The 21,804-nt window shown below is 42.4% G+C and overlaps 1 protein-coding gene across 7 annotated transcripts in view; it reads right to left on the reverse strand.

Annotated features, from left to right (window-relative positions):
• LOC121274156 (integrin-linked kinase-associated serine/threonine phosphatase) overlaps positions 1-15,597 on the reverse strand; it is a 49,746-nt gene extending 34,149 nt beyond the window's left edge. The window contains exons 1-7 of one of the 7 annotated variants that reach the window (XM_041181353.1): positions 15,437-15,596; positions 7,901-7,965; positions 6,575-6,674; positions 5,082-5,248; positions 2,398-2,515; positions 1,455-1,561; positions 528-621 (exon numbers count right to left, since the gene is read on the reverse strand). In XM_041181353.1, the coding sequence (XP_041037287.1) occupies positions 528-621; positions 1,455-1,561; positions 2,398-2,515; positions 5,082-5,112 (350 nt within the window). In that variant the 5' untranslated portion in view covers positions 5,113-5,248; positions 6,575-6,674; positions 7,901-7,965; positions 15,437-15,596. Of the gene's footprint in view, positions 1-527; positions 622-1,454; positions 1,562-2,397; positions 2,516-5,081; positions 5,249-6,574; positions 6,675-7,896; positions 7,966-14,568; positions 14,928-15,436 lie in introns of those variants that run through there. The other 6 variants (XM_041181371.1, XM_041181344.1, XM_041181378.1 and 3 more) reach the window with 6 other exon arrangements.
• Positions 15,598-21,804: the final 6,207 nt, after the last annotated feature.

Raw genomic sequence — 21,804 nt, forward strand, 5'->3', positions numbered from 1 at the left:
ATGGTCAATAAGCAGCGAGTCAAGGAAAGGTAGTTTACTTGACAGGATGTTGTATTCAAGAGAAGGTTGGTGGACCAGGCAGTTGGTTTCAGAGGAGGAAAGGAGTCTGATGAGTGACAAAAAATGCATTTGATCCAAGTATCATATTAGAGATTGTGATTTGCTCTTGCAATCGATAATCGCCTCGTGTGCCCAGTCAATAATTTGCATCTTTAGGATATTCTTTTGGCTTCTTTGGCTGGAAACAAGACATAACCAGAGAACGGTATGGAAACAGGCTCTCTCAGAATTTGGAGCACAAGTGAAATTCCTCTACCAAACAACAGGAATTCGATGATCAACGCAATAACTAAACCAAGGGTTCAGTGGAGAAAGGCAAGGGAGTCTGACAACAAATTGCACAGATCAGGAATGTCCCCACATGAAACCCTATCCATGCCAAGAAAAGGAGATGCTACAGTTGGCCTCAACTGTGCTTGGGAGGTGTAAAAGAACAATTAACCCAATTTCAGAATACTACTACTCACTGGCTTGATGCCTGCTTGAGAAAGCCCTCATCCGTCTGCTTGAAGGTCATTAGAAGGCACTTCTTAATGGTCTTCTCTATACTATTCACTTCTCCTGCATACAGAGTAATTAAAAGAAAACCTGATTATTCTGCACCAAATCATCTCACTTGAATATGGGAGTTCAAAGTGTAGTGTAATTCAGAGCTTTTGAGGTATCAACAGGAGTAATGAAAACAAAGTCATCCTGCAAATCCTAGGCACACATACTTCCGAGTTCAAAATCTGTTCATTGAAATTTCATTCTGGAAACTTGCAGCAGATCAAAGTAGGCGCTCATGCTGGGCTCAACCTAGAGTCTCACATATTGGACTGATAACAATGCTGGAATAATGGAGGGATATCTATGAGACATTAAGCTAACAGGAGCCAGGATAATGTAAAAAAAAATTCCACTTAATTATATTTTAACTACTCGAATTATTTATGTTTCTGTGCCAATGATAGAGTAACATCTTAATTTTAATTTAGAATGAGATCCAAAGTTAAGTGAACATTGAACAGTGATATTCTGCAGAGATCCTATGAGGGAGCTCCTCAAATGAAAACAATAATAGATCACAATCCAATGCTTAGCTATTCTGTTGGATACTTTGATATGTACAGTCAAGGAAAAACACATTAGCCCGAGTTACCAATGGAGTTGTGCTTTAAAAAAAGTAACTCTGCCTGATCATAAAGTATCTTCAGGACTAAACCCCACTCCCATTCCATCAGGGGACAACTTCGGGGTTAAACGCCACCTACATCTGAAAAAGGAGTCATGTCCATGACTAAATCCCACTCTCACATAGCCAGTCCTATAAGTGATTGAATACCAGTTCACCAACTGAGCTTGAATTTCAGATTAAATGTCGCAGTTCGCCTTTTCTGCAGCAGTGTTGTTACCTTTGGGAAAGTTCCTGGCCAGATTGAGGTGAAGGTTCTGCGCTGCGTACTTGGATGCTCGTATTCCACCATGGCCATCAAAAACAGCAAAGTATGACAATCGAGAGCTAAACCAGAGGCAGAGAAGAAAGGAGATTTGAGAGAAATGATAGCTACATTATTCAGCACACTGTTCATGTCACCTGAAGAAACTGTTTAACTCAATTTCATTCTCAGAGTGTGAGCAAGACCAGTATTAACAGTCCATCCTAGCTGCCCTGTGCAAAGTGGCTTGAAAGGTCTCTTCAGAAGCAATTAAGAGTCAACAGAGTTGGTGAGGGACTGGAGTCAAATATAGGCCAAACCGGGCATGGATGGCAGGTTTCCTATCCTACAGGACTGACGAGAACTCGTTGGATTCTTATAATAATTCTACAGCCTTGTGCCACATAGACATTTTTTTTCTGCCAAATTCGCAAATTGCCTTGGTGGAGTTTGAGCTCTGATCAATAGACCAGCAACATATCTGCTGGACTGCTGTACACCCTACTTAGCTGCCAGGACTAATGTTCTATGATAAGAAACCCTCATAGTGTTAAATCTCCACAAACTACACTGCACAGAACTGGTAGGCAGGATTACATATGAGCTTGAGTATGCTCATACAGGCATGTGGTACAAAGCAAGGGATGTGAGGTAGGAGTGAGTGTGAATCTAGGCCTTTAGCCTCTCCAAAGGGGGCAGTATCGCAAACTACCCTCGCAAACTCAAAAAAAAGGGGACAGTAGAGGCTAGGAACAATGCTCCAGTCTGTGCTTTGCCATACAAGAACTCCCAATACCATAGAGAATGGTCTGTTGCATAGTAAAGCTCCCTCTAGTCCACCTATAAACTGTGGGTAGTAAGCTAGTTCTCACCCTGTAAACATAAAGGCCGCTCTGAGTTCTGTCACTTTGATACTTACATTTCTGATGGCAACCGCGTGAAGCTCAACGTAAAATCGTCAATTATAACATGCGCATCCTGCATTTCCTCTCGTTCGCCCTTTCTCTCTGCGACATAACCCTTTAAGGTGACAAATCCTGAAGGAAAACACAAAAAAACTATTTACAAAACTGTAGATGCTGAAAATCTGCTCATCACTACTTTACAAAATATCTCTCCAATCCTCCCACCCCCTCCCCATGTTAAAAAAACATACGAATTAGGAGGTGGCAGTAGCCATTTAGCCCCTCGAGCTTACTCTGCCATTTGATAAGATCATAAGATCTGATCGTGGCCTCTACTTTCCTGTCTAGCCCCTATGACTAATGAGCGAAAAAATTTCTCCTCATCTCAGTCTTAAATGGGAGGCCACTTATTTTTACACTGTATCCCCTAGTTCTAGTGTCTGCCCCACAAAGGGAAACATCTTTTCAGCGTCCACCCTGTCAAGTTCCCTCAGGGTCTTGTGTGTCAATAAGATTGCCTCTCATGCTTCCAAGCTCCAATGGGAACAGGCCCAACCTGTCCAACTGTTCTTCATAGGACAACACCTTCATCCCCAGTGCAGTCAAGTGAACCTTGGCTGCACTGCTCCCAATGTAATTATATACTTTCTCAAATAAGGAGACCAAAGCTGTACACAGTTCTCTAGATGTCTCACTAACACCTCATACTTCTCTAGCTAAACTTCCCCCTACTTTTATATTCCATTCCTCTTGCAATAAACAACATTCCATTTGCCTTCCTAATCACTTGCTGTGCCTGCATACTAACTTTTTCGTGATTCATTACCAGGACATCCAGGTTCCTCTGTACAAGAGTTCTGCAATCTCTCTCCATTTACATAATATGCTGTTTTGCTATTCTTCCTGCCAAACTGCACAAGTTCACATCTTCTCACATAATTCTCTATCTGCCAAATTTTTACCCACTCACTTAACCTAAGTGTTTCCCTTTGTAGACTCCTTATGTTCTCTTCACAGCTCATTCCCTAACTATCTTTGTGTCATCAGCAAATTTAGCAAGCATACATTTGGTCCCTTCATCAAAGTCATTGATATAGGTTGTAAATTGTTGAGGCCCCAGCACTGATCCCTGTGGCACTCCACATGTTACATCTTGCCAACTCAAAAATGACCCATTTATCTCCACACTGTTTCCTGTAAGCTAACCAATCCTCTATCCACGTTAATACGTTACCCCCTATACCATGCGCTCTCATCTTGGATAGTGACCTTTGACGTGGAACCTTGTCAAATGCCTTCTGGAAATCCAAGTATACCACATCTACAGGTTCCCCTTTCATTATGTTGCTTGTTATTTCCTCGACAAACTCTAATAAATTAGTCAAACATGATTTCCCTTTCACAAAACCATGTTGACTTTGTCTGATTGTATTAAGATTAAGTGCCCTGCTATAACCTCCTTAATAATAGATTCCAGCATTTTCCCTATGACAGATGTTAGGCTAACTGGCCTGTACCTGTTTTCTGCTTCCCTGATTTCTTGAATAGAGCACTTACATTTGTTGTTTTCCAATTTGATGGGAACAAGGAATTCTCCCTCGCCCTCTATTGCTTGCACCCTGCCCTCCATTTCTCCTTAAAGCACTGGTTCATGCTGGGGTATAGTTATGTGGATTTAGAAAACAACTTATATTAATATAGGGCCTTCAAAGTAAAACTAACAAACAAAATTTTACATTGACCCACATAAGAAGATATCAAGACAGGCAACAAAAGGTTAGACAAAGAGAATTTTTTTTTTTTTTACAGGGGCTCTTACAGGAGTGAAGGTAGAGAGGTGGAGAGGTTTTGGAAATGGAATTCCAGAACTTGGGGCTTAGGCAGCTGAAGGAATGGCTGCCAGTGGTACAGCGATTAAAATCCAAGACCTACTAGAGGCTAGAATTGGAGAAGCACAGAGATCAGAGGTCTGTTTGGCTTGGGGAGGTTAGAGAAAAGGATGGGCAAGGCCATGAGGAGAATTGAGAACAAGGTTGGGGAGCAAAAGGGCCTAATGGTCTATTTCTGCTCCTGTTTCTTATGTTAGATTCACATTTTCACCATCATTTGTAAATGCAAATGGAACATTTATTTCATGCCTCTGTTATTTCTTCATTCCTTCGCAACTAGATGCCTATCTTCATCCCTGAACGGACTTGCTCTCTTTGCTAAGTACTCTTATAAAAGACATAATTTCTCTTATATCGCCTGGTGTCAATTTTTCATGTTCCCTTTTATTTTGCACTCTATTCTTCTCATATTTGAGGATTCCCCATCGCAGATGTCAACCATTTTGCTGCCAGTTAATTCAGCCCAGATCTCTCTCATTGTACTGAAATTTGTCTTTCTCTAGTTCATCATTCATAACTTCTAATTCTTCAATGCCCTTTTCTGCTTTCAAGTTGAACCAAATTACATTGTCATCGCTATTCCCCTAATTGCTCGCTATTATTTGTATATTTATCATAACAACAATCTGCAGCATTATACTGGGTTGCAAAAAGACATAAATGGGAGATAGGAAACAGAGGTAGAAAAGAACTGGAGGGAAAAAAAACTGTGGAAAAAAACTTTCCTGCGACAAATCTTTTTCTAAGTGATTGTCCCTTTTGATAAATATTTTATTAAGAAGGTCTCCATTAACCAATGTGTTCTGTACCTGCTGTTAGTCCTTTTCTCACTCTGCCCATTTAGCTACGATACCTTTGCAAAGCTTCTTCTCCTCATGTCCTTTGGATCCATTCTGATCCGTCAATTTGCGTTTCTCTCCCTTCAGGTCATTTTTCGCTTCTGGAAGCTCCCCAAACAGATCAGGTACACAAGGTGCTGGCAGATGCAAGGAACAAGATAGCAATTTAAATGCAAACGCAAAACAATGAAGTTATGACAACATTAACAAGCCTTTTTTCATACTGCACCTTTCATGTAAGCTAATCTGTTTATCTTACCACCCTTGGCAACCATTATAGCATTTATGATGCGATGGGGATGCCAGTATCAAAGGGCTCTACTTGGGACAGGATGTTGCTGTCTGCCTGCAAAGAGCTACCATGGCACCTGGAAGCCAGGACATCTTTTTGATTCAGGCTTTGATTCAGAAATGCAGCTTTGGTGAAGATTTGTTAGAATAATAAGTTCACAAACACAAACTTGTAAGAGTTGTATAAATGCAAGAGGTTGTTCCAGAATTATTGAGTTAGCCTTGCAGCAAAACTTTATTCATCAGCCAATAATAGAGGCAGCTAGGCATTCACCCCATCGTTGTTCTGGAGTACAGGCTCTTGCCTCCAATTTAGAAGGTTCAGGACTTTACAGGATGTTACTGAATTCACTGGACATTTTCCAGGGAGAGCAGGGAGTTCTCCTGGTGGCCTCTCCAACATTTCTCCCTCAACCAATATCAAAAACAGACCAACTATTCCAGCCATTGTATTACTGATTGTGCAAAATTACGGTGCAAGAAATAGGTGTCCTACATGGAATAGTGAATGCGCTTCAAAGCGTTTCCTTGTATGTGAAATCCTTTGGTACATTTCCAAGAGATGTCACATAGATTCGTGTATAGTCCTCAACACTGACAACATCCATGCTCATCATGGATGGCCACTTATATTGGGTAAATTGTGCCAACTATCTGGCATTGCTACAAAATACAATTACAAAGGCAATGCTTATAATGCATCAAGCATGCTGGTGATTTTGGGCACATCTTCACATTCCACACATGCCTGCCCAGTTTTTTTTAAATGATGGACAACACTCAGGTTCATTTGCAGCGAGAACTCCAGGAAGCATCAGCACTGCCACGGGTCTCCGTCACAATTCTCTGCTGGCAGTCTCACATTTTCTGCTGGTGCTGCTGTACGTCAGTACAGGAACTGAGTGGCAACTGCAACCCACGCAAATCCATATTTCAGTGACCAGGAAAGCCAGCCCACTTAAATCACAGCACTGAAGATTGGTTCTACCAGTCAGTGATTTTAGCTGATAAATTGGATTAACACCAATACACTCTCTCAGTAACGGGGGCTTTACTTGCTTTCTGAATTGTAAATAGCAGCCAATGTTGATGCTGGACTTATCTAGAGCACTACAGGGGAAATCACATCTAGGTCAACATATTCTAATGTTGCGACACACTGAATTTATCACCTCAAATTGCTCCCATCACTATCATCCCTGTGACAGATCTGTAAGTAACAGTACATCATTCCAGTGTTATATAGCTGAAAAATCTCTCCCCAGGGGCAATCTGGAGAAAGGAGACAAAAATCTTTTATTGTGTATAGAGAATAAAGATTACATAATGCTGGAATCACATACCAACCCCAATTGGGAATAAGGAGGGGAATTGCATCCACCATCAGCCATGTTGCATACTGGAAACAAATTGTGAAACCATAATTCGGGCTTCATATGATTCCCAAGTATTCTCCTCTCTCGGTGCTATACAATCACTTCTCAAACATGAGGCTTTGGCTTCTGGTGGGGTGGAAGGGCAGTGGGTGGGGGGGGGCCTTTAGACAGGAAGCCAAGTTAATGAGTAGACAGGGACAGAGAGAAACCGGATCCTGTTAGATGGAGACCCCCATCCTCATTTGTGTCAGAAAGCGGCATGTGTATTACAATGTCAAGTAAATGAGAAAAACATTGCATGCAAGATTTTCCTACCATTTGCTTTTTAGTGGCTATGATAGTGCAGTGAATATGTTGCTGTTGCAATCTTGAAGGCTGAGTTAGAGAATACCAGTTCAAATTCCACCATGGCAGTTTGAGAATTTGAATACAGTTAAAGAAAAGCTGTTAAAGCAATGATGAAGTTGCTGGTTTGTCATTAAAAACCCAAATAGTTCACTAATGCTGTTTAGGGAAGGAAACCTTACCCGGTCCCACACCAATGCAGTTGATTCTTGACTGCCCACTGAAGTGGTTCATCAAGCCACTCCATCATATCAAACCAATGCAACAGTAGCTCTAGGAAAAAGCGCACCACCAACTTCTCAAGAGCACCTGGGGATGAACAATAAAAGCCGGCCTTGCCAACAACCTCAACGTCCCGAGAATGTTTCTTTCGTTTGGTTATAAATCCAGTACATCACTGCTGTCCAGCATTGCCGTGGACTTCAAGGACGAAGGGAAGGCAATGGCGTCAAATTTAAAATGCCAGCTTTGGCTACTGTGAACAACTATGCTTCCAAAATTGGCAAAACCAGTTAGCCTTTTTTTTAAAATCCCCCATGGAAGCTGAGGCATTGTGGGGTGGGGCAGGGCATGGCCAGAATGGAGGGCGGGGTGCAGTTGGTGAAGGAAGATGACAGTGGGGAGAACAAGTAACAAACCTCAACTGGCGCCATTAAAATGGCACAATTACTGATCCCAACAATAAATAAACAATGATCAAAAGCCCACATCAATAACATAAAGCAAGAGCAGATCAGCAAATGGTACAGGAGCTTTACTCTGGCTGCGTTTACCTACGTCTGGGCTGCTTGGGTCTGGTAGGTTATCAAAGAGTGAAGGTTCTGACTTCTGCACGTCTCCTCCTAATGAACAAAAGAAAGTAAACAGATTCATAATAGTCAGAGTTTTCTCAACTATTTCTGCTAAGTCATCTACAATTCCCTGGCTTGGCAGGTGGGGAATATGCTGCTCGGAGCTCTCTGGCTGCTGCTGGTAGTTCAGCAGAATAGAACAGAAGCAACTTGAGTGCAGAATATGTGCGTCCTCCCCTGGCCTGCCACCAAGTGAATTTTCCCTGCCTAGGCCCGAGTGCAAAAAACTGGGGACTAGAAAGGTGGGGAATGGTCACACGTCGCCACCTTGACCTCTCTCTCTCTTCATGTAGCATCCTCATTGCTCAAGGGTTACTAAGCATAGTTATTGACATGATGTCACTATAGGGCAAGGCTAGGAGGCAGGCCTCAAGAACTACCTCGGCCAGTATGGGGATTGAACCCACACTGTTGGTGCTATTCTGTGCCACCCTCCAGCCAGGCATCTGGCTAACTGAGCTAATCAGTCTCTCACCTTGATCTACAAAAGCAAAATACTGCAGATGCTAGAAATTTGAAATAAAAACAGAAAATACTGGAAACACTCAAAGTCCGACAGCATCTATGGAGGAAGGAACGAAGTTAATATTTCAGGTCTGTGACCTTTCAGTAGAACTCAGAGAAGTCAGAAATGTAATAGGTTCTGAACACGTTAAAGGGGGAAGGGTGAGAAGAATAACAAAAGGGAAGATCTATGATAGGGTGGAGGGCAGGAGAGATTAGGGTGGAGGGCAGGAGAGATTAATGCCAAAAGTTTCATGGTAAAAGGCCAAAGGGAGTGGTCATCGGACAAGCAACAAAACAAAAGGCATATCTAGTTGAGAGGTGAATGGCAGGATAGTAGCGATCTAAAAGCAAAATAAAAGGAATTAAGAAAGAAACGAGAAAAAAAAAACCAGCAAAAAAAAAACCAAAAACAAAATGGGGGCAGAGGTTATATCTGAAATTGCTGAACTCATTGTTAAGTCACCTTGATGTTATTTCCCAATTGGGAGCCCAAAGCCAATTCTAGTTCCCACTGGGAAATCACTAATTGTGATTCCTGCTGAGAACACCAAACTGACACCAGCTAGGAAACCCAATCCAGTTGATAGCCCCACCCCAATCAAAGACAAATGACAGTCCAAACCCCAACTCTGACAGTTCACACGTCGAAATAAATCTACAAAAGCAAACACAAGTCAGTCATCTTCAGTGCAGGAGAATGCGCACCATCAACTGTTCAAAAATGCACACCATTCTCTCCATATTAACTGGCTGACCCGTACACTATAAATCCGCACATTTAAGTGCGTGGCCTGCCAGCTGGAGCAGGTTTAAAAGCAAATGCTAGGCTGAGTCACATTTCATTTTTTATTATGACTTCTAGGGTCTGATTTATAAAAGAAGGCTTTATAAAATCTTCCATGGGTAATTTTGATTAAGCTATGAGACATTATGCAGCTGCATGAATTATATGTTTACAATGTCAGTCATTAGGTGCCAGATTAACTGAAATTAGCATAATACATCAGCATTGTGAATGGCAAGCATTGAATAAAACCAAATGAAGTAAATTAGGGACACCCGCCATTTTGGTTGGCTGCCTTTAAACACAACCAATTATTAATTATTCAACAGAGGCAGCGGAATTGTCGATGGACTAGTAATCCAGAGACCCAGGTTAATATCACCATGGCAGATAATAGAATTTGAATTCAGTCAATAAAAATCCAGAATTAAAAGTCAAGCCGTTGTTGTAAATACCCATTTAGGGAAAGGAATCTGCCGTCCTTACTCCAGATCCACAGCAATGCCCTCTGAAATGGCTATCAAACTGCTAGAAAGTCAATAAGTAGTGAAGCCGGACAGACCACTCGTCATTGACTTAAGCACTGGAAATGACAATGGCAATCTCGGTTCTTGGTCTCTTTACTAACATCTTGGGTGGGTGGGTGGGGGGGGGGCTTGTCCCAAAATTGGGAGAGCTGTCTCACAGAGTAGTCAAGCCACATAATCTCAGAATCATACCTTACACTATGTCCCAAACACCACCAATACCATCCCTGGGTATGTCCTGTCACAGGGGACAGGACAGACTCAGCAGAGGTGCCGGCACAGTAGTATATAGTCAGGAGGGAGTTGCCCTGGGAGTCCTTAAATCAACTCCAGACCCTGTGAATCTCATGTCACCAGGTCAAACATGGGCAAGGAAACCTCCGGCTGACTAGCATGTACCGCCACCCTTGGCTGATGAATCAGTGCTCCTTCATGTTAAACACCACTTGGAGGAAACACTGAGCATGGCAAGGGTGTAGAATGTACTTGGTGGGGGACTTCAATGTCCACCACCAAGAATGACTCGGTAGCACCACTACTGACTGAGCTGATAGAATCCTAAAGGGCATAGCTGCTAAACTGGGTCTGCAGCAGGTGGTGAAGGAGAAACATATTTGACCTCATCCTCACCAAGTTGCCTGCCGTAAATGCATCTGTTAATGACCGTATCAGTGGGAGTGACCACCACACAGTCCTTATGAAGGCAAAGGCCCACCTTTAGATTGAGAATGCCCTCCATTGTGTTGTGTGGCACTGTCACTGTGCAAAACGAGATAGACTTAAACCAGATCTAGCAACTCAAGACTGAACAACCATGAGGCGCTGTGGGCCATAAGCACTAGCAGAATTATACTCAGCCACAATCTGTAACCTCATGACCCGGCATATCCCCCATTCTAACATGACCACCAAGCCAGGGGATCAACCCTGGTTCAATAAAGAGTACAGGAGGGCATGCCAGGAGTAGCACCAAGCATACCTAAAAATAAAGTGTCAGCCTGGTGAAGCATCTACACAGGGCTACTTCCGTGCCAAACAGCAAGCAACAGGCAGACCTCAGTGATTACACAACCAACAGATCAGATCTAAGCATTCACCAGTCCTGAATGGTGGTGGACAATTAAACAACTCACTGGAGAAGGAGGCTCCATGAATATCCCCATCCTCAATGATGGGGAAGCCCAGCACAGCAGTGCAAAAGATAAGGTTCGAGCACTTGCCACAATCTTCAGCGGGAAGTGCCGAGTGGATGATCCATCTCAGCCTTCTCTAGAGGTTGCCAGATTCACAGATGCCAGTCTTCAGCCAATTCAATGCACTCCACATGATATCAGGAAATGGCTGGAGGTACTGGATACTGCAAAGGCTATTGGCCCTGACAATATTCTGGCAATAGTACTGAAGACTTGTGCTCCAGAACTTGCCGTGCCCCTAGCCAAGCTGTTCCACTACAGCTATAACACTGGTATCTACCCAGCTATGTGGGAAATTGCCCAGGTATGTCTTGTGTAAAAAAAGCAGGACAAACCCAGTCTGGCCAATTATCACCCCATCAGTCTACTCTGGATGATGAGTTAAGTGATGAAAAGAGTCATCAACAGTGCTATCAAGCAGCACTTACTTAACAATAACCTGCTCACTCACGTTCAGTTTGGGTTCTGCAAGGGTCACTCAGCTCCTGACCTCATTGCAGCCTTGGTTCAAACATGATCAAAACAGCTGAACTCCTGAGATGAGGTGAGAGTGACTGTCCTTGACATCAAGGCAGCATTTGACCAAGTGTGGCATCAAGGAGCCTTAGCAAAACTGGGGCCAATGGAAATCAGGGAAAATTCTCCACTGGTTGGAGTTATACCCAGTACAAAAGAAGGTGGTTGTGGTTGTTGGAGGTCAACTATCTCAGTTCCAGGACCTTACTGCAGGAGCTCCTCAGGGTAGTGTCCTAGGCCCAATCATCTTCAGCACTTCCCCACTTCTGACCTTATGATGGAGGGATGTTCGCTAATGATTGCACAATGTTCAGGACCACTCGCACCTCCTCAAATACTGAAGCAGTCCATGTCCAAATGCAGCAAAACCTGGACAATACCCAGGCTTGGGCTCACAAGTGGCAGTAACAATCGTGCCACACAAGTGTCAAGCAACATTCGCGCCACACAAGTGTCAAGCAATGACCATCTCCAACAAGAGAGAATCTAACCATCGCCCTTGATGTTCAATAGCATTACCATCACTGAATCTCCAGCTATCAACATCTTGGGGGCTACCATTGACCAGAAATTAACCTGCACTAGCCATTTAAATGCTGTAGCTACAAGAGCAGGTCAGAGGCTAGGAATCCTGCAGTGAATATCTCACCAAGATAAAAGCAAAAAACTGCGGATGCTGGAAATCCAAAACAAAAACAAAAATACCTGGAAAAACTCAGACCTGCTCACCTCCTGACTCCCCAAAGCCTGTCCACCTCTATGAGGCACAGGTCAGGAGAGTGATGAAATACTCTGCACTTGCCTGGATGAGTGCAGCTCCAACAACACTCAAGAACTTTGAAACCATCCAGGACAAAGCAGCCTGCTTGATTGGCATCCCATCTACAAACATCCACTCCCTCTACCGCTGGCACAAAGTGGCAGCAGTGTGTATTATCTACAAGATGCACTGCAGGGACTCAACAAGGCTTCTTAGACAGCACCTTCCAAACCTACGACCACCACCATCCAAAAGGACAAGGGCAGCAGGCACATGGGCACACCACCACCTGGAAGATCCCCTCCAAGTGACTCACCACCCTGACTTGGAAATATATAGCCATTCCTTCACTGTCGCTGGGTCAAAATCCTGCAATTCCCTCCCTAACAGCATTGTGGATGTACCTACATCACATGGACCGCAGTGGTACAAGAAGGTAACTCACCACCATCTTCTCAAGGGCAATTAGGGATGGGCAATAAATGTTGGCCTAGTCAGTGATGCCCACATCCCATGAATGAGTAGAAAAAAATATCCAGGAGCTAGGGGAGAAATTAAACTTTTCCAATGTTGTGCTGGAAGGTCCCAATTAAAATGTAACCTGTTTCCTCTTCCAGTGCTACTTGAACCCATGCACATTTCGGACATTTTCTGTTATTTCAGACTTACAGCTTTCATTTTTAATCCAAACTTTATACACATTTCATTACCTGGCTATTTTTTGTAGTCCAAACAAGCTATCCTCCTCACATTCCACACCACAGCAGAGGCCACCAGCCTTATTTAGGCAATGATCCAAGCAGAGTGCAAACAGTTGTGGTTTTGGCAGTGAATGTGAACAAGCTCTAGATTGAAACCTAAGGCACACCTACCAGTTCTACTGTCCTGAAAATTAATGTATTTTTAAAGTATACTTCAAAGTAACTTGTATTTAGATCATTCTCATGTAAAAATGACCAGATCATCTGTAATGGACCTGTAATACAACTTAAGGGAATGTCAGAGTAACCCTGGGATTCATAGCATAGTTCTGGGGTATGAAAGAAGGTAGATAGAATGCAGCAATGCGACCAGTACAGCTAGAAGGCAGCAATGCTACCAGCAAATAGATATAGGGACCACATCTTGGTCATGCTGAGTTACACGCCAGAGTGTGAAGTGCATTGGCCCAGATTTTGTGGTCCCAATAGCAGTAGCAGCTGAGGCGTTCACCGTTATCAAGAGCTGGAACAGCATCATAACTTCTGCTGATCATCGATGCGTCAAAAACCAGAAGCTGCGGTGCTCCTCAAAAGTGCTCTGGAGAAGTGTACAATGATGGTCCTGTTGGGCTGCTCTTTAAAAGGTAGCAATACTGCGTGAAGTTGGGCTAATTTTCCACAACTTGCATATATTTTTTACATGCCGTGTGTTAGAGCTGATATTAGCAGGACAGAAGGGCTGTGTCTATGCCAGTGATGTCCCATACAGCAAAATATTCATCTCAGCTGCTCTGTTATGGAAGCAGCACTCAAGGCTGGTGTGTTCTACAGACGGAAGCAGAATGAGGAATAAGGGCTCATAACAGCATTGTATGGTGACCCTCAAACCACACTATCTCTCAGTGACCCTCACTGTTTTAACTCCAGCATTATACTGTGACAGCCCCCCACCCCTGCACCCACAGTGCTTATTGCTGACCCCACTGCAGTAGTGTGACCCCAGAACTATGCTACTCTGTGACATACCCTTAAGTTGTATTACACCTCAGTTACAGGATCTCATGGTTATTTTTACATGAGAATGATCTAAATACAAATTATTTTAAAACGTACTTTAAAAAGGCATTAATTTACAGGACAGTGGAACTGGTAGGTGTGCGTTAGGTTTCAATCTAGAGCTTGTTCACATCCTCTGCTAAAGCCGCAACTGTTTGCACTAATCACGAATCATGGAATAAGGCTGGTGACCTCTGCTATGGTGTGGAATGGTGGGAGGATAGCCTATTTGGACTAAAAGGAAGCCAGGTATTGAAATTCAAGGAAAAGTTGAAGAGCAGAGGAGACTGCAGGGTGAGAGAAGCTTTGTCATAGGTTGCAGCACCGATGCAATGGGGTTACTTAGTTTAAACCAAGTACAATGACCCATTCAGGAAATGCATTCTAGATAATCATACCTCACTGCATACAGAATATTACATGTTATAACAGTGTTACAATGCTACTTGTTATTTGAAAGTTGTTATTGAATCTGCTTCCACCACCCTTTCAGTCAGTGCACTCCAGATCCCAACAACTCAAAATTGATCCTCTTGGCACCTCTACTTACCTTAAACCCAAGTTCTCTGGTTAGCAACATTCTTGTCACCAAAGACAACTCCTCCTTATTTACTCCGTGAAAATGATTTTGAACGCCGTTATCAATTCTCCCCATTACTTCCTGCCTGAAGGAGAATGACCCCAGCTTCACATAACTTTGCACCTGTAACACTGGCACTTTTCTAGTAAATCTGTTCTGCACCCGGTCCTGGGTCTTAACATCCTTCCTAAAGTGCAGGGTCCTGAACTAGACACCATAATCTGTCTGGGGCTCAACCTGTCTTTTATCAAAGTCTGGCAATAACTTCCCTACTTTTGTTCTCTTATGTTGATAACGCCAAGGAATTCTGTATGTTTTTTTTTAAAAAGCTTTCTTACTTGTCCTTCAAAGATTTAGGTACATACACCTCAAGCCTGCACTCTCTTAAAATTGTACCATTTAATTTAATCGTCTCCTTATTCTTCCCACAAGATGAATCGTTTCACACTTCTCTGCATTAAATTTAATTTGCCATGTGTTCTCACCAATCTGTCTAATCCTCCTAAAATCTGTTACTATCATCCTCAGTGTTTACTACATTTTGGGATTTGTGTTTTAGCTGCAATGTCTTTGAACACAACTAATTATAAATTCTTCATCAGAAAAAGACAATTATCTGGACTTTCGAATCCAGGTCATTAATGTAAATGTATTTATATCAATAAGCAGAGCACTGACCCCGCCAACAAACACCCAGCCCTGGGACTAGACTGCCGACCTCACCCCCACCGAGCTCCGAGCTGCGGGCCCCGTGCCCCAGGCCTCGGCCTCAGCCTCAACACTTCTCCACCCCCTCCCCCCAAACCACACACACACCACTCGCCAATTCGTTCCTTACCTGGCTCGGGCAGGTCTTCAAACAAATCCATTCCTCCTGCTTTTCTTTCCTCGCACCACCTCTTTCAGCCTCTTTTAACCCAGCGATGCCTCTTCCGACCCCCCAACAAACTCCCAGCCCCAGGCTCCAACTGCGGCCTAAAAACATCGCGCGGTTGCCGCAAGGTCCTAGCGCCCGGGGATCCCAGTTAAAAGTCTCCAGAGCTCCTCAGGGTCCTATCGCCCGAATGGATATCGAGTTTAACACATTTGATTGAGTCTTTTTTTCATTGAGTTGTTGTTGATGAGAGTAAAGAGATAGTGTTGATGAGGGTAATACATTTCATGTGTTGTACAAGGACTTCCAAAAGGTATTTGATAACGTGTCATGTAAAAGGCTTATCAAAAAGATGGAACACATGGAATATAAGGGACGGTTAGCTTGGATATGGAAGTTAGCAGTGACAGGAGTTACAGAATAATGGTGAATAATTGTTTTTCAGACTTGTGGGGGATGAATAGTGAGGTTCCTCAGGGATCAGTATTAGGACCACTGCTTTTCTTTGTCTATCATAGTGGATGTACAGGGGCACAATTTCAAAATGTGCAGATGACACATTATAAATTTCATCTGCCACGTGTCTGCCCATTCCACCAGCTTGATGTCCTCTTGAAGTCTATCGCTATCGTCCTCACAGTTCACAATACCTCCAAGTGTTGTTTGCATACAAGAGCTTTGTTTTTGCATCTTACATAGATGGTTTAAGATTAATAGTATATAATTATTCATGGACAAGGTATTTGCACACACATTTAGAATGTTTAAATACCCAATGTGTTTAATCGGAATTCATCCTTTCCTCTTTTCACAAGAATGTTTTTTTTTAAACCCATCTCAGTTGATTAGTAGTATTGGTGTTTAATTTGCTTTGAGGCTGGTTGGGAGGTGAAGGGGAAATAATTTCTGTTTTTTAAATTGTACTATGTTTAAGAGAGGAGTGAAGGAAAAATGATGGGAAAAATTGTAATTGTAAAAAACTTCCTCACATTTTGGCTGATTCTGTAGTTTTAGATAGGTTCTGAAATTCCAGTTTGCTCAGACAATCGAGTAGAGAAGTTATTTTTGTGGTTAAGCTAGTAACAATGTATGCAGTAAACAAAATCAGAATAAATAACCAGACTGTGAATCTAGTGCTTGCCTAATCCATGTAGGTCAGTAATGTTTTCACCTGTTTAGCTGTTGGGGAGTTTTCAGGTTTTTATCTTCTGAATCTCTCACATGCTGTGCAGGGGTATGATGCCATTACCATCTTGTTACACAAAGCTGGATTGCACAGTTGTATAACATCTGTTGGGATGTGTTTCTGGGTAATTGCATTGATTGTCAGTATGAAAACAAACATATATTTAGATACATACATGGTACTTTGTTGATCCAAAGCCAGCTTATGCAAAAATAAAGCTTGTGAATGCATACAATACTTGGAGGTATTGAAAACTGTGAGGAGGATAGTAATAGACTTCAAGAGGACATGGACAAGCTGGTGGAATGGGCAGACACATGACAGATGAAATTTAATGTGTCACCTGCAAATTTTGAAATCGTGTCCCTGTGCACCCGCTATTATAGATCAAGCAATGGTCCTAATACCGATCACTGAGGAACATCACTATGTACCTTTCTCCAGTCTGAAAAACAGCCATTCACTATTATTCTGTTTCCTGTCACTCAATCAACTTAGTATCCAAGCTAACACTGTCCCTTATATTTCATGTGCTTTAACTTTGCTGATAATTGTTATATGGCACATTATCAAATGCCTACTGGAAGTCCTTATGCATCACATCAAATGCATTACCCTCATCAACACTCTCTGTTACCTAATTAAAAAATGTCAATCAAATTCTTTAAACATGATTTTCCCTTAACAAATCCACGCTGGATTTCCTTAATCCACATTTGTCCAAGTGACTGTTAGTTTTTCTCCTATATATATTGTATATACTCACTGGGTATATTGTTCTGTATATATTCTACATAGTGACTCACTGCATACAGTGTCCTGTTTGTGTTGTACTCAGATCCACCTCTCGGACCCCACCTGTGATAGCTACTTTAAGGATGCTGTGCAAGTGCCAATTATTCACATTACTTCAATAATGAGTATAACAGATCTGTTTCAATGTCTCCCAATGCAAATTTTACTCCTTCAAAAGTGCCCTTATGCTATTCATTATTTTTTCCAATTTACACAACTAGTCAGGGTTGAATTTTAATTGTCTTTACTTAATCAACTGTGGAATTGATCAGAATGATTATGAAAATTGTTAACTGAATCCTTGTGCTACTTGCTTTTTCAAAATTGTCAACAACAAGGTTAGAATTTATCTATCCTAGTTGTTAGTGTGTGTAAGAAAGAACAGGGGCCCAAGCAATGGTCCCAATGCATACCTGTACCATGCTGGACTTCTACCAGCTCGACACTGACTTCTGTGGTTCCCTGTTAGGTGTGTCCACCCCACCCCCTCCAGTCTGTCAGTGACCTCTGTAACATTCTGCTTTACCGCTTCCCAGACTGGCACTGAACCATGATAGTCCATTCAGCACCTCCCCCAAGTCTGACACTGTCCCCTGGGATATTCTACTTCTCCCTTAGTCCAACTTCATTCTCCACCACACTGGCACTCATCCTTGTGTTATTCCACTTGGTATAATGAAGTACACTGCAGGAATTCCAGTCCCTGGATTGCGACAAAAAGTGGAGGGGAGGGGGCAAGAGTACAGGAAGCAAGCATGGGCTATTCTTTTGACTAAGGGAAGTGAGAGTTTATCTCCTTTGGAGCAGATGAACACCCTTTTCTAAAGTCTGCTGCCCAGAAGGTAGTAGAGTAAGTGACTGTGGCTTTGACTGCACAGGGATCCGCTACACAGATGAAAATAAAGATAGCTGTAGCCTGTTTTCAATGGTTTCAAATAAAATATGATGGCTAACTGCCCTTTATAGTGAGTGCATGAATATTACTAGAAAACATTTTTATCCTCCTTCACATAATCACACAGCCACATATCTAGTAGCCAAGGAAACATCCACTAAGGTGGCTTCCTCATCAGAAAATATAGGCCCATAAATGTGCCTTTCACTAGCATTCAGTCACATTGCTGTCACAAAGGACAGACGGATCACTTGTGTTAAGATGTTAAGGTTCTTCAAATTTCCAGGGCTTCACTAATTTGTTCACACGTGCAGGAGAAAGGGAGCACATTACAAGCAAGAGAGAAAACAAACAACCAGTCAGCCCCCCATCTAAGCCCCTCACCTGTCCCAACAAAATTATTCTGCAGGTAGTGCATTCAGGATCAGTTGTGCCAATTCATTTGGGTCATGAGGGAATGGTTTACACTCACAAATGCAGCATGCACCACAGCACCATAAGCTGCACTGACTTAGTAACAAGAATCTTACAAAGTACATTCAGGAAAGAGGGCAATCAGCCCAACTGCTCCATGCTCCACTCCAGTCTCATCCTACCCTCCTAATCTCAGCCCAACATTTCAATTTTCCCTCATGTTTATCTACCTTCCCCTTAAATGTATCGATGGTAGTTGCCTCAATTACTCCTTGTGGTAGTGAGTTCCACATTTTAACCAACCTCTGGGTAAAGATGACTCTTGATCATGAATTTCCTATTGGATTTATTAATGATTACCTTATATTTATGGCCCCTAGTTTTGGATTCCTCACGGCTGGAAATATTTTCCTTACGTCGACCCTATCAAACCTTTTCATAATCTTAAAGACACGCATCAGGTCACCCCTCAGTCTTCCCTTTTCTACAGAAATATGTCCCAGCCTGTTCAATCTTTCAGGATAGGTATAACCTCCCAGTTCTGGTATCATTCTAGCAAATCTTTTGTCCACTTTCTCCACTGTCTCAATAATCTATTATATAAGGTGGAGACCAGAAATGGTCACTTACTCCAAGTATGATCTAACCAAGGTTCTACATAAATTTAACATAATCTCTCAACCTTTCAATTCCGTTATTCTAGAAATCTGCCAGATGCACATTACAGATCGCACAGAAATGCTTGTTTCTTTGGTCTGCCCAAACCCCTTCAGATGATCAGGCCAGCACCTTGCTGCAGTCCCCCCACCTGTCACCAAGATTTTGCGATTGGAGAATGGGCACTGGGTGAAGTGCACAGCATGAATTCAGAGAGGGTACATGCAGATGGCAGTGATGGAACAGGAACATGCTGACCAGGAGGGCTAACAGGATTCTCCAGTGAACTTCCCATCCTAATACTTATGGGGTCCTAAAATGATTTTTAATCACATAATCTTTATTTTTGAATGGCATAAGTGTGAATGGACAAAACAGAAATGCAGAAGGAGTCAAAAGAACAAACTTTTAGGACCATGTACCGAACAAATTAGAGGAGAAAGGAATTCTGCAAGTTGGGAATGCTGTTACCTCCCAAGCAATCACAAAGCACGCACCACTTTAAAGAGGGGCTACCCTTAAGGACCTGCAGTCACTCCTTCTGTTTTGGTGCCCAGTCAATCCCTGCATATTTCCCAAGCAATACTAGCCAAAATCATAGTTCCTCCTTCATTTTCAGCATTCTTAGTGAAGCTTTTGCTCATCACTACCTAGGGAATTATTTGACAGCATCATAGTCCAGCTAGAAAATATTAGGCTAGAACAATTATGGTGCAGTATAGGCTTCAGTCCTATTTCCCTAAATTTCTATCCCCTTTCTAACTGATGCCTGTTACTAAAGCTGCTTCCAACCCTACATTGCCTGATGATTCTTTCATGGCTATGGATAAGGATATATGCAGTCTGACATTAGTCTTCACGCCCATGTCATCCATCCATTCCATGCTGATTGCAAATTCTTCCAGGATATGGCTGCACAAATTAATGATGTGTATTAGCTTCTCTCCTCAAAGTGGACATTTCTGAAAAATAGTCTTTCAATAATCCTTCCATTTTCTGCTCATCTTCAATTACTTCACCACTTTCAGTTTTTAGAGTTCGAACTCCCTCCCAACTCACTTCTGTAATATCAAATCTCTCCTATATGACTGCTTGTGTAAGGAGTTTGGCAGCAATATTCAACTACTAACCTGAGTTGCACCTTTAAGACCCTTGCTCTAAATAGGCAAATTCAAGTAATTGTAGCCAACTATAAAGCTTTGAGGTCACAGGACTGACGTTACTGCTTGTAAATGTCAAGCTTCAGCTTAGTAACTATCTTTTTCTAAAAAGTGTGCTATGTATTGATGAACAGATAATTGGATAGATCATAGATACTTTACTGATATGTGCATATTGCTTCACTGTCATTTGTGCAGCTTGTGTGTGTAACACAATAAGACACAGAATCCAGGTGATTGCTTGTCCAGAACTGCATAATTACCACGTTTATTTCTTTATTGACAATGCATTAAAGGGTTCACAAACATCTGAAGACTCTAATTCCAACACCCATGGTTTACACTTCAAGAGACTACTGACCATCTGAGACGGCGTGTACATTTAATATACAATGGTCACAGCCATTTAGTATATACAACGTCAGAGGCATTTTTCAAAATGTACAATGCTGGGGCTTTGTGGGAAGAACAGGCATAAACTAACTGACAATAGAAGCACAGATGTAGAAAACAGATCCTTCCATTAGTTCTCTAATGTGTGGACAGGGCTGAAAGTCAATCCCAATTGAAATTTGATGCAGGAGTTGCCTGTTTGAGTCAAGTGTCCTGGGGTGAGCATTTGGAAGTGTCTACGCTGTACTGATCTCTTATCAGTGGGTTTAACAGCAATGCCAAATGTTACCAATTTTGCAAACCATCCTGAAAAATTTGGGAAAGCCCTCTTGCTTTCCTTGGAAGAAAGGACAAAGCCATTTTTACAGCACACTGCTGTGATCCACTAGGGCAAAAATTTGTTTGTGAGGGTGGGGGGGGGTTGGTCTTTATAGAATGGGCCGTTTTGCTTCCACTACTGCTTATAAACCTTGCTCAATATTCAGTTCTATCGACTTCAATATACCAGATGGGCAAAGTGATACACCGCAACCCTGCCCCCCAGCCATTACACAACCACCCAAAATAAATTTCTACCCACTGTGTCTCTCACTCTCTCCCTGAGAATAAAAAGGGATCAACTGGGTTGAGAGTCACCATCTAATGTGGTCTCATCCATGGCTCAACAGTTGCAGACTAACATCCTTTCAAAACAATCAAGGTATATCTTGTGATTTATCGCTTATATTCTGGCAGTTACCCAACTCAAGCAACCATTTCAGTTCGCCACTGTCACACATCGGGTGACAGTGGCATTTTACAGACAAGTGAAGTGTGATCTCAATGAAGCACG

The sequence above is a fragment of the Carcharodon carcharias genome, chromosome 2, assembly GCF_017639515.1.
Source record: "Carcharodon carcharias isolate sCarCar2 chromosome 2, sCarCar2.pri, whole genome shotgun sequence".
NCBI classification, from domain to species: Eukaryota; Metazoa; Chordata; class Chondrichthyes; order Lamniformes; family Lamnidae; genus Carcharodon; species Carcharodon carcharias.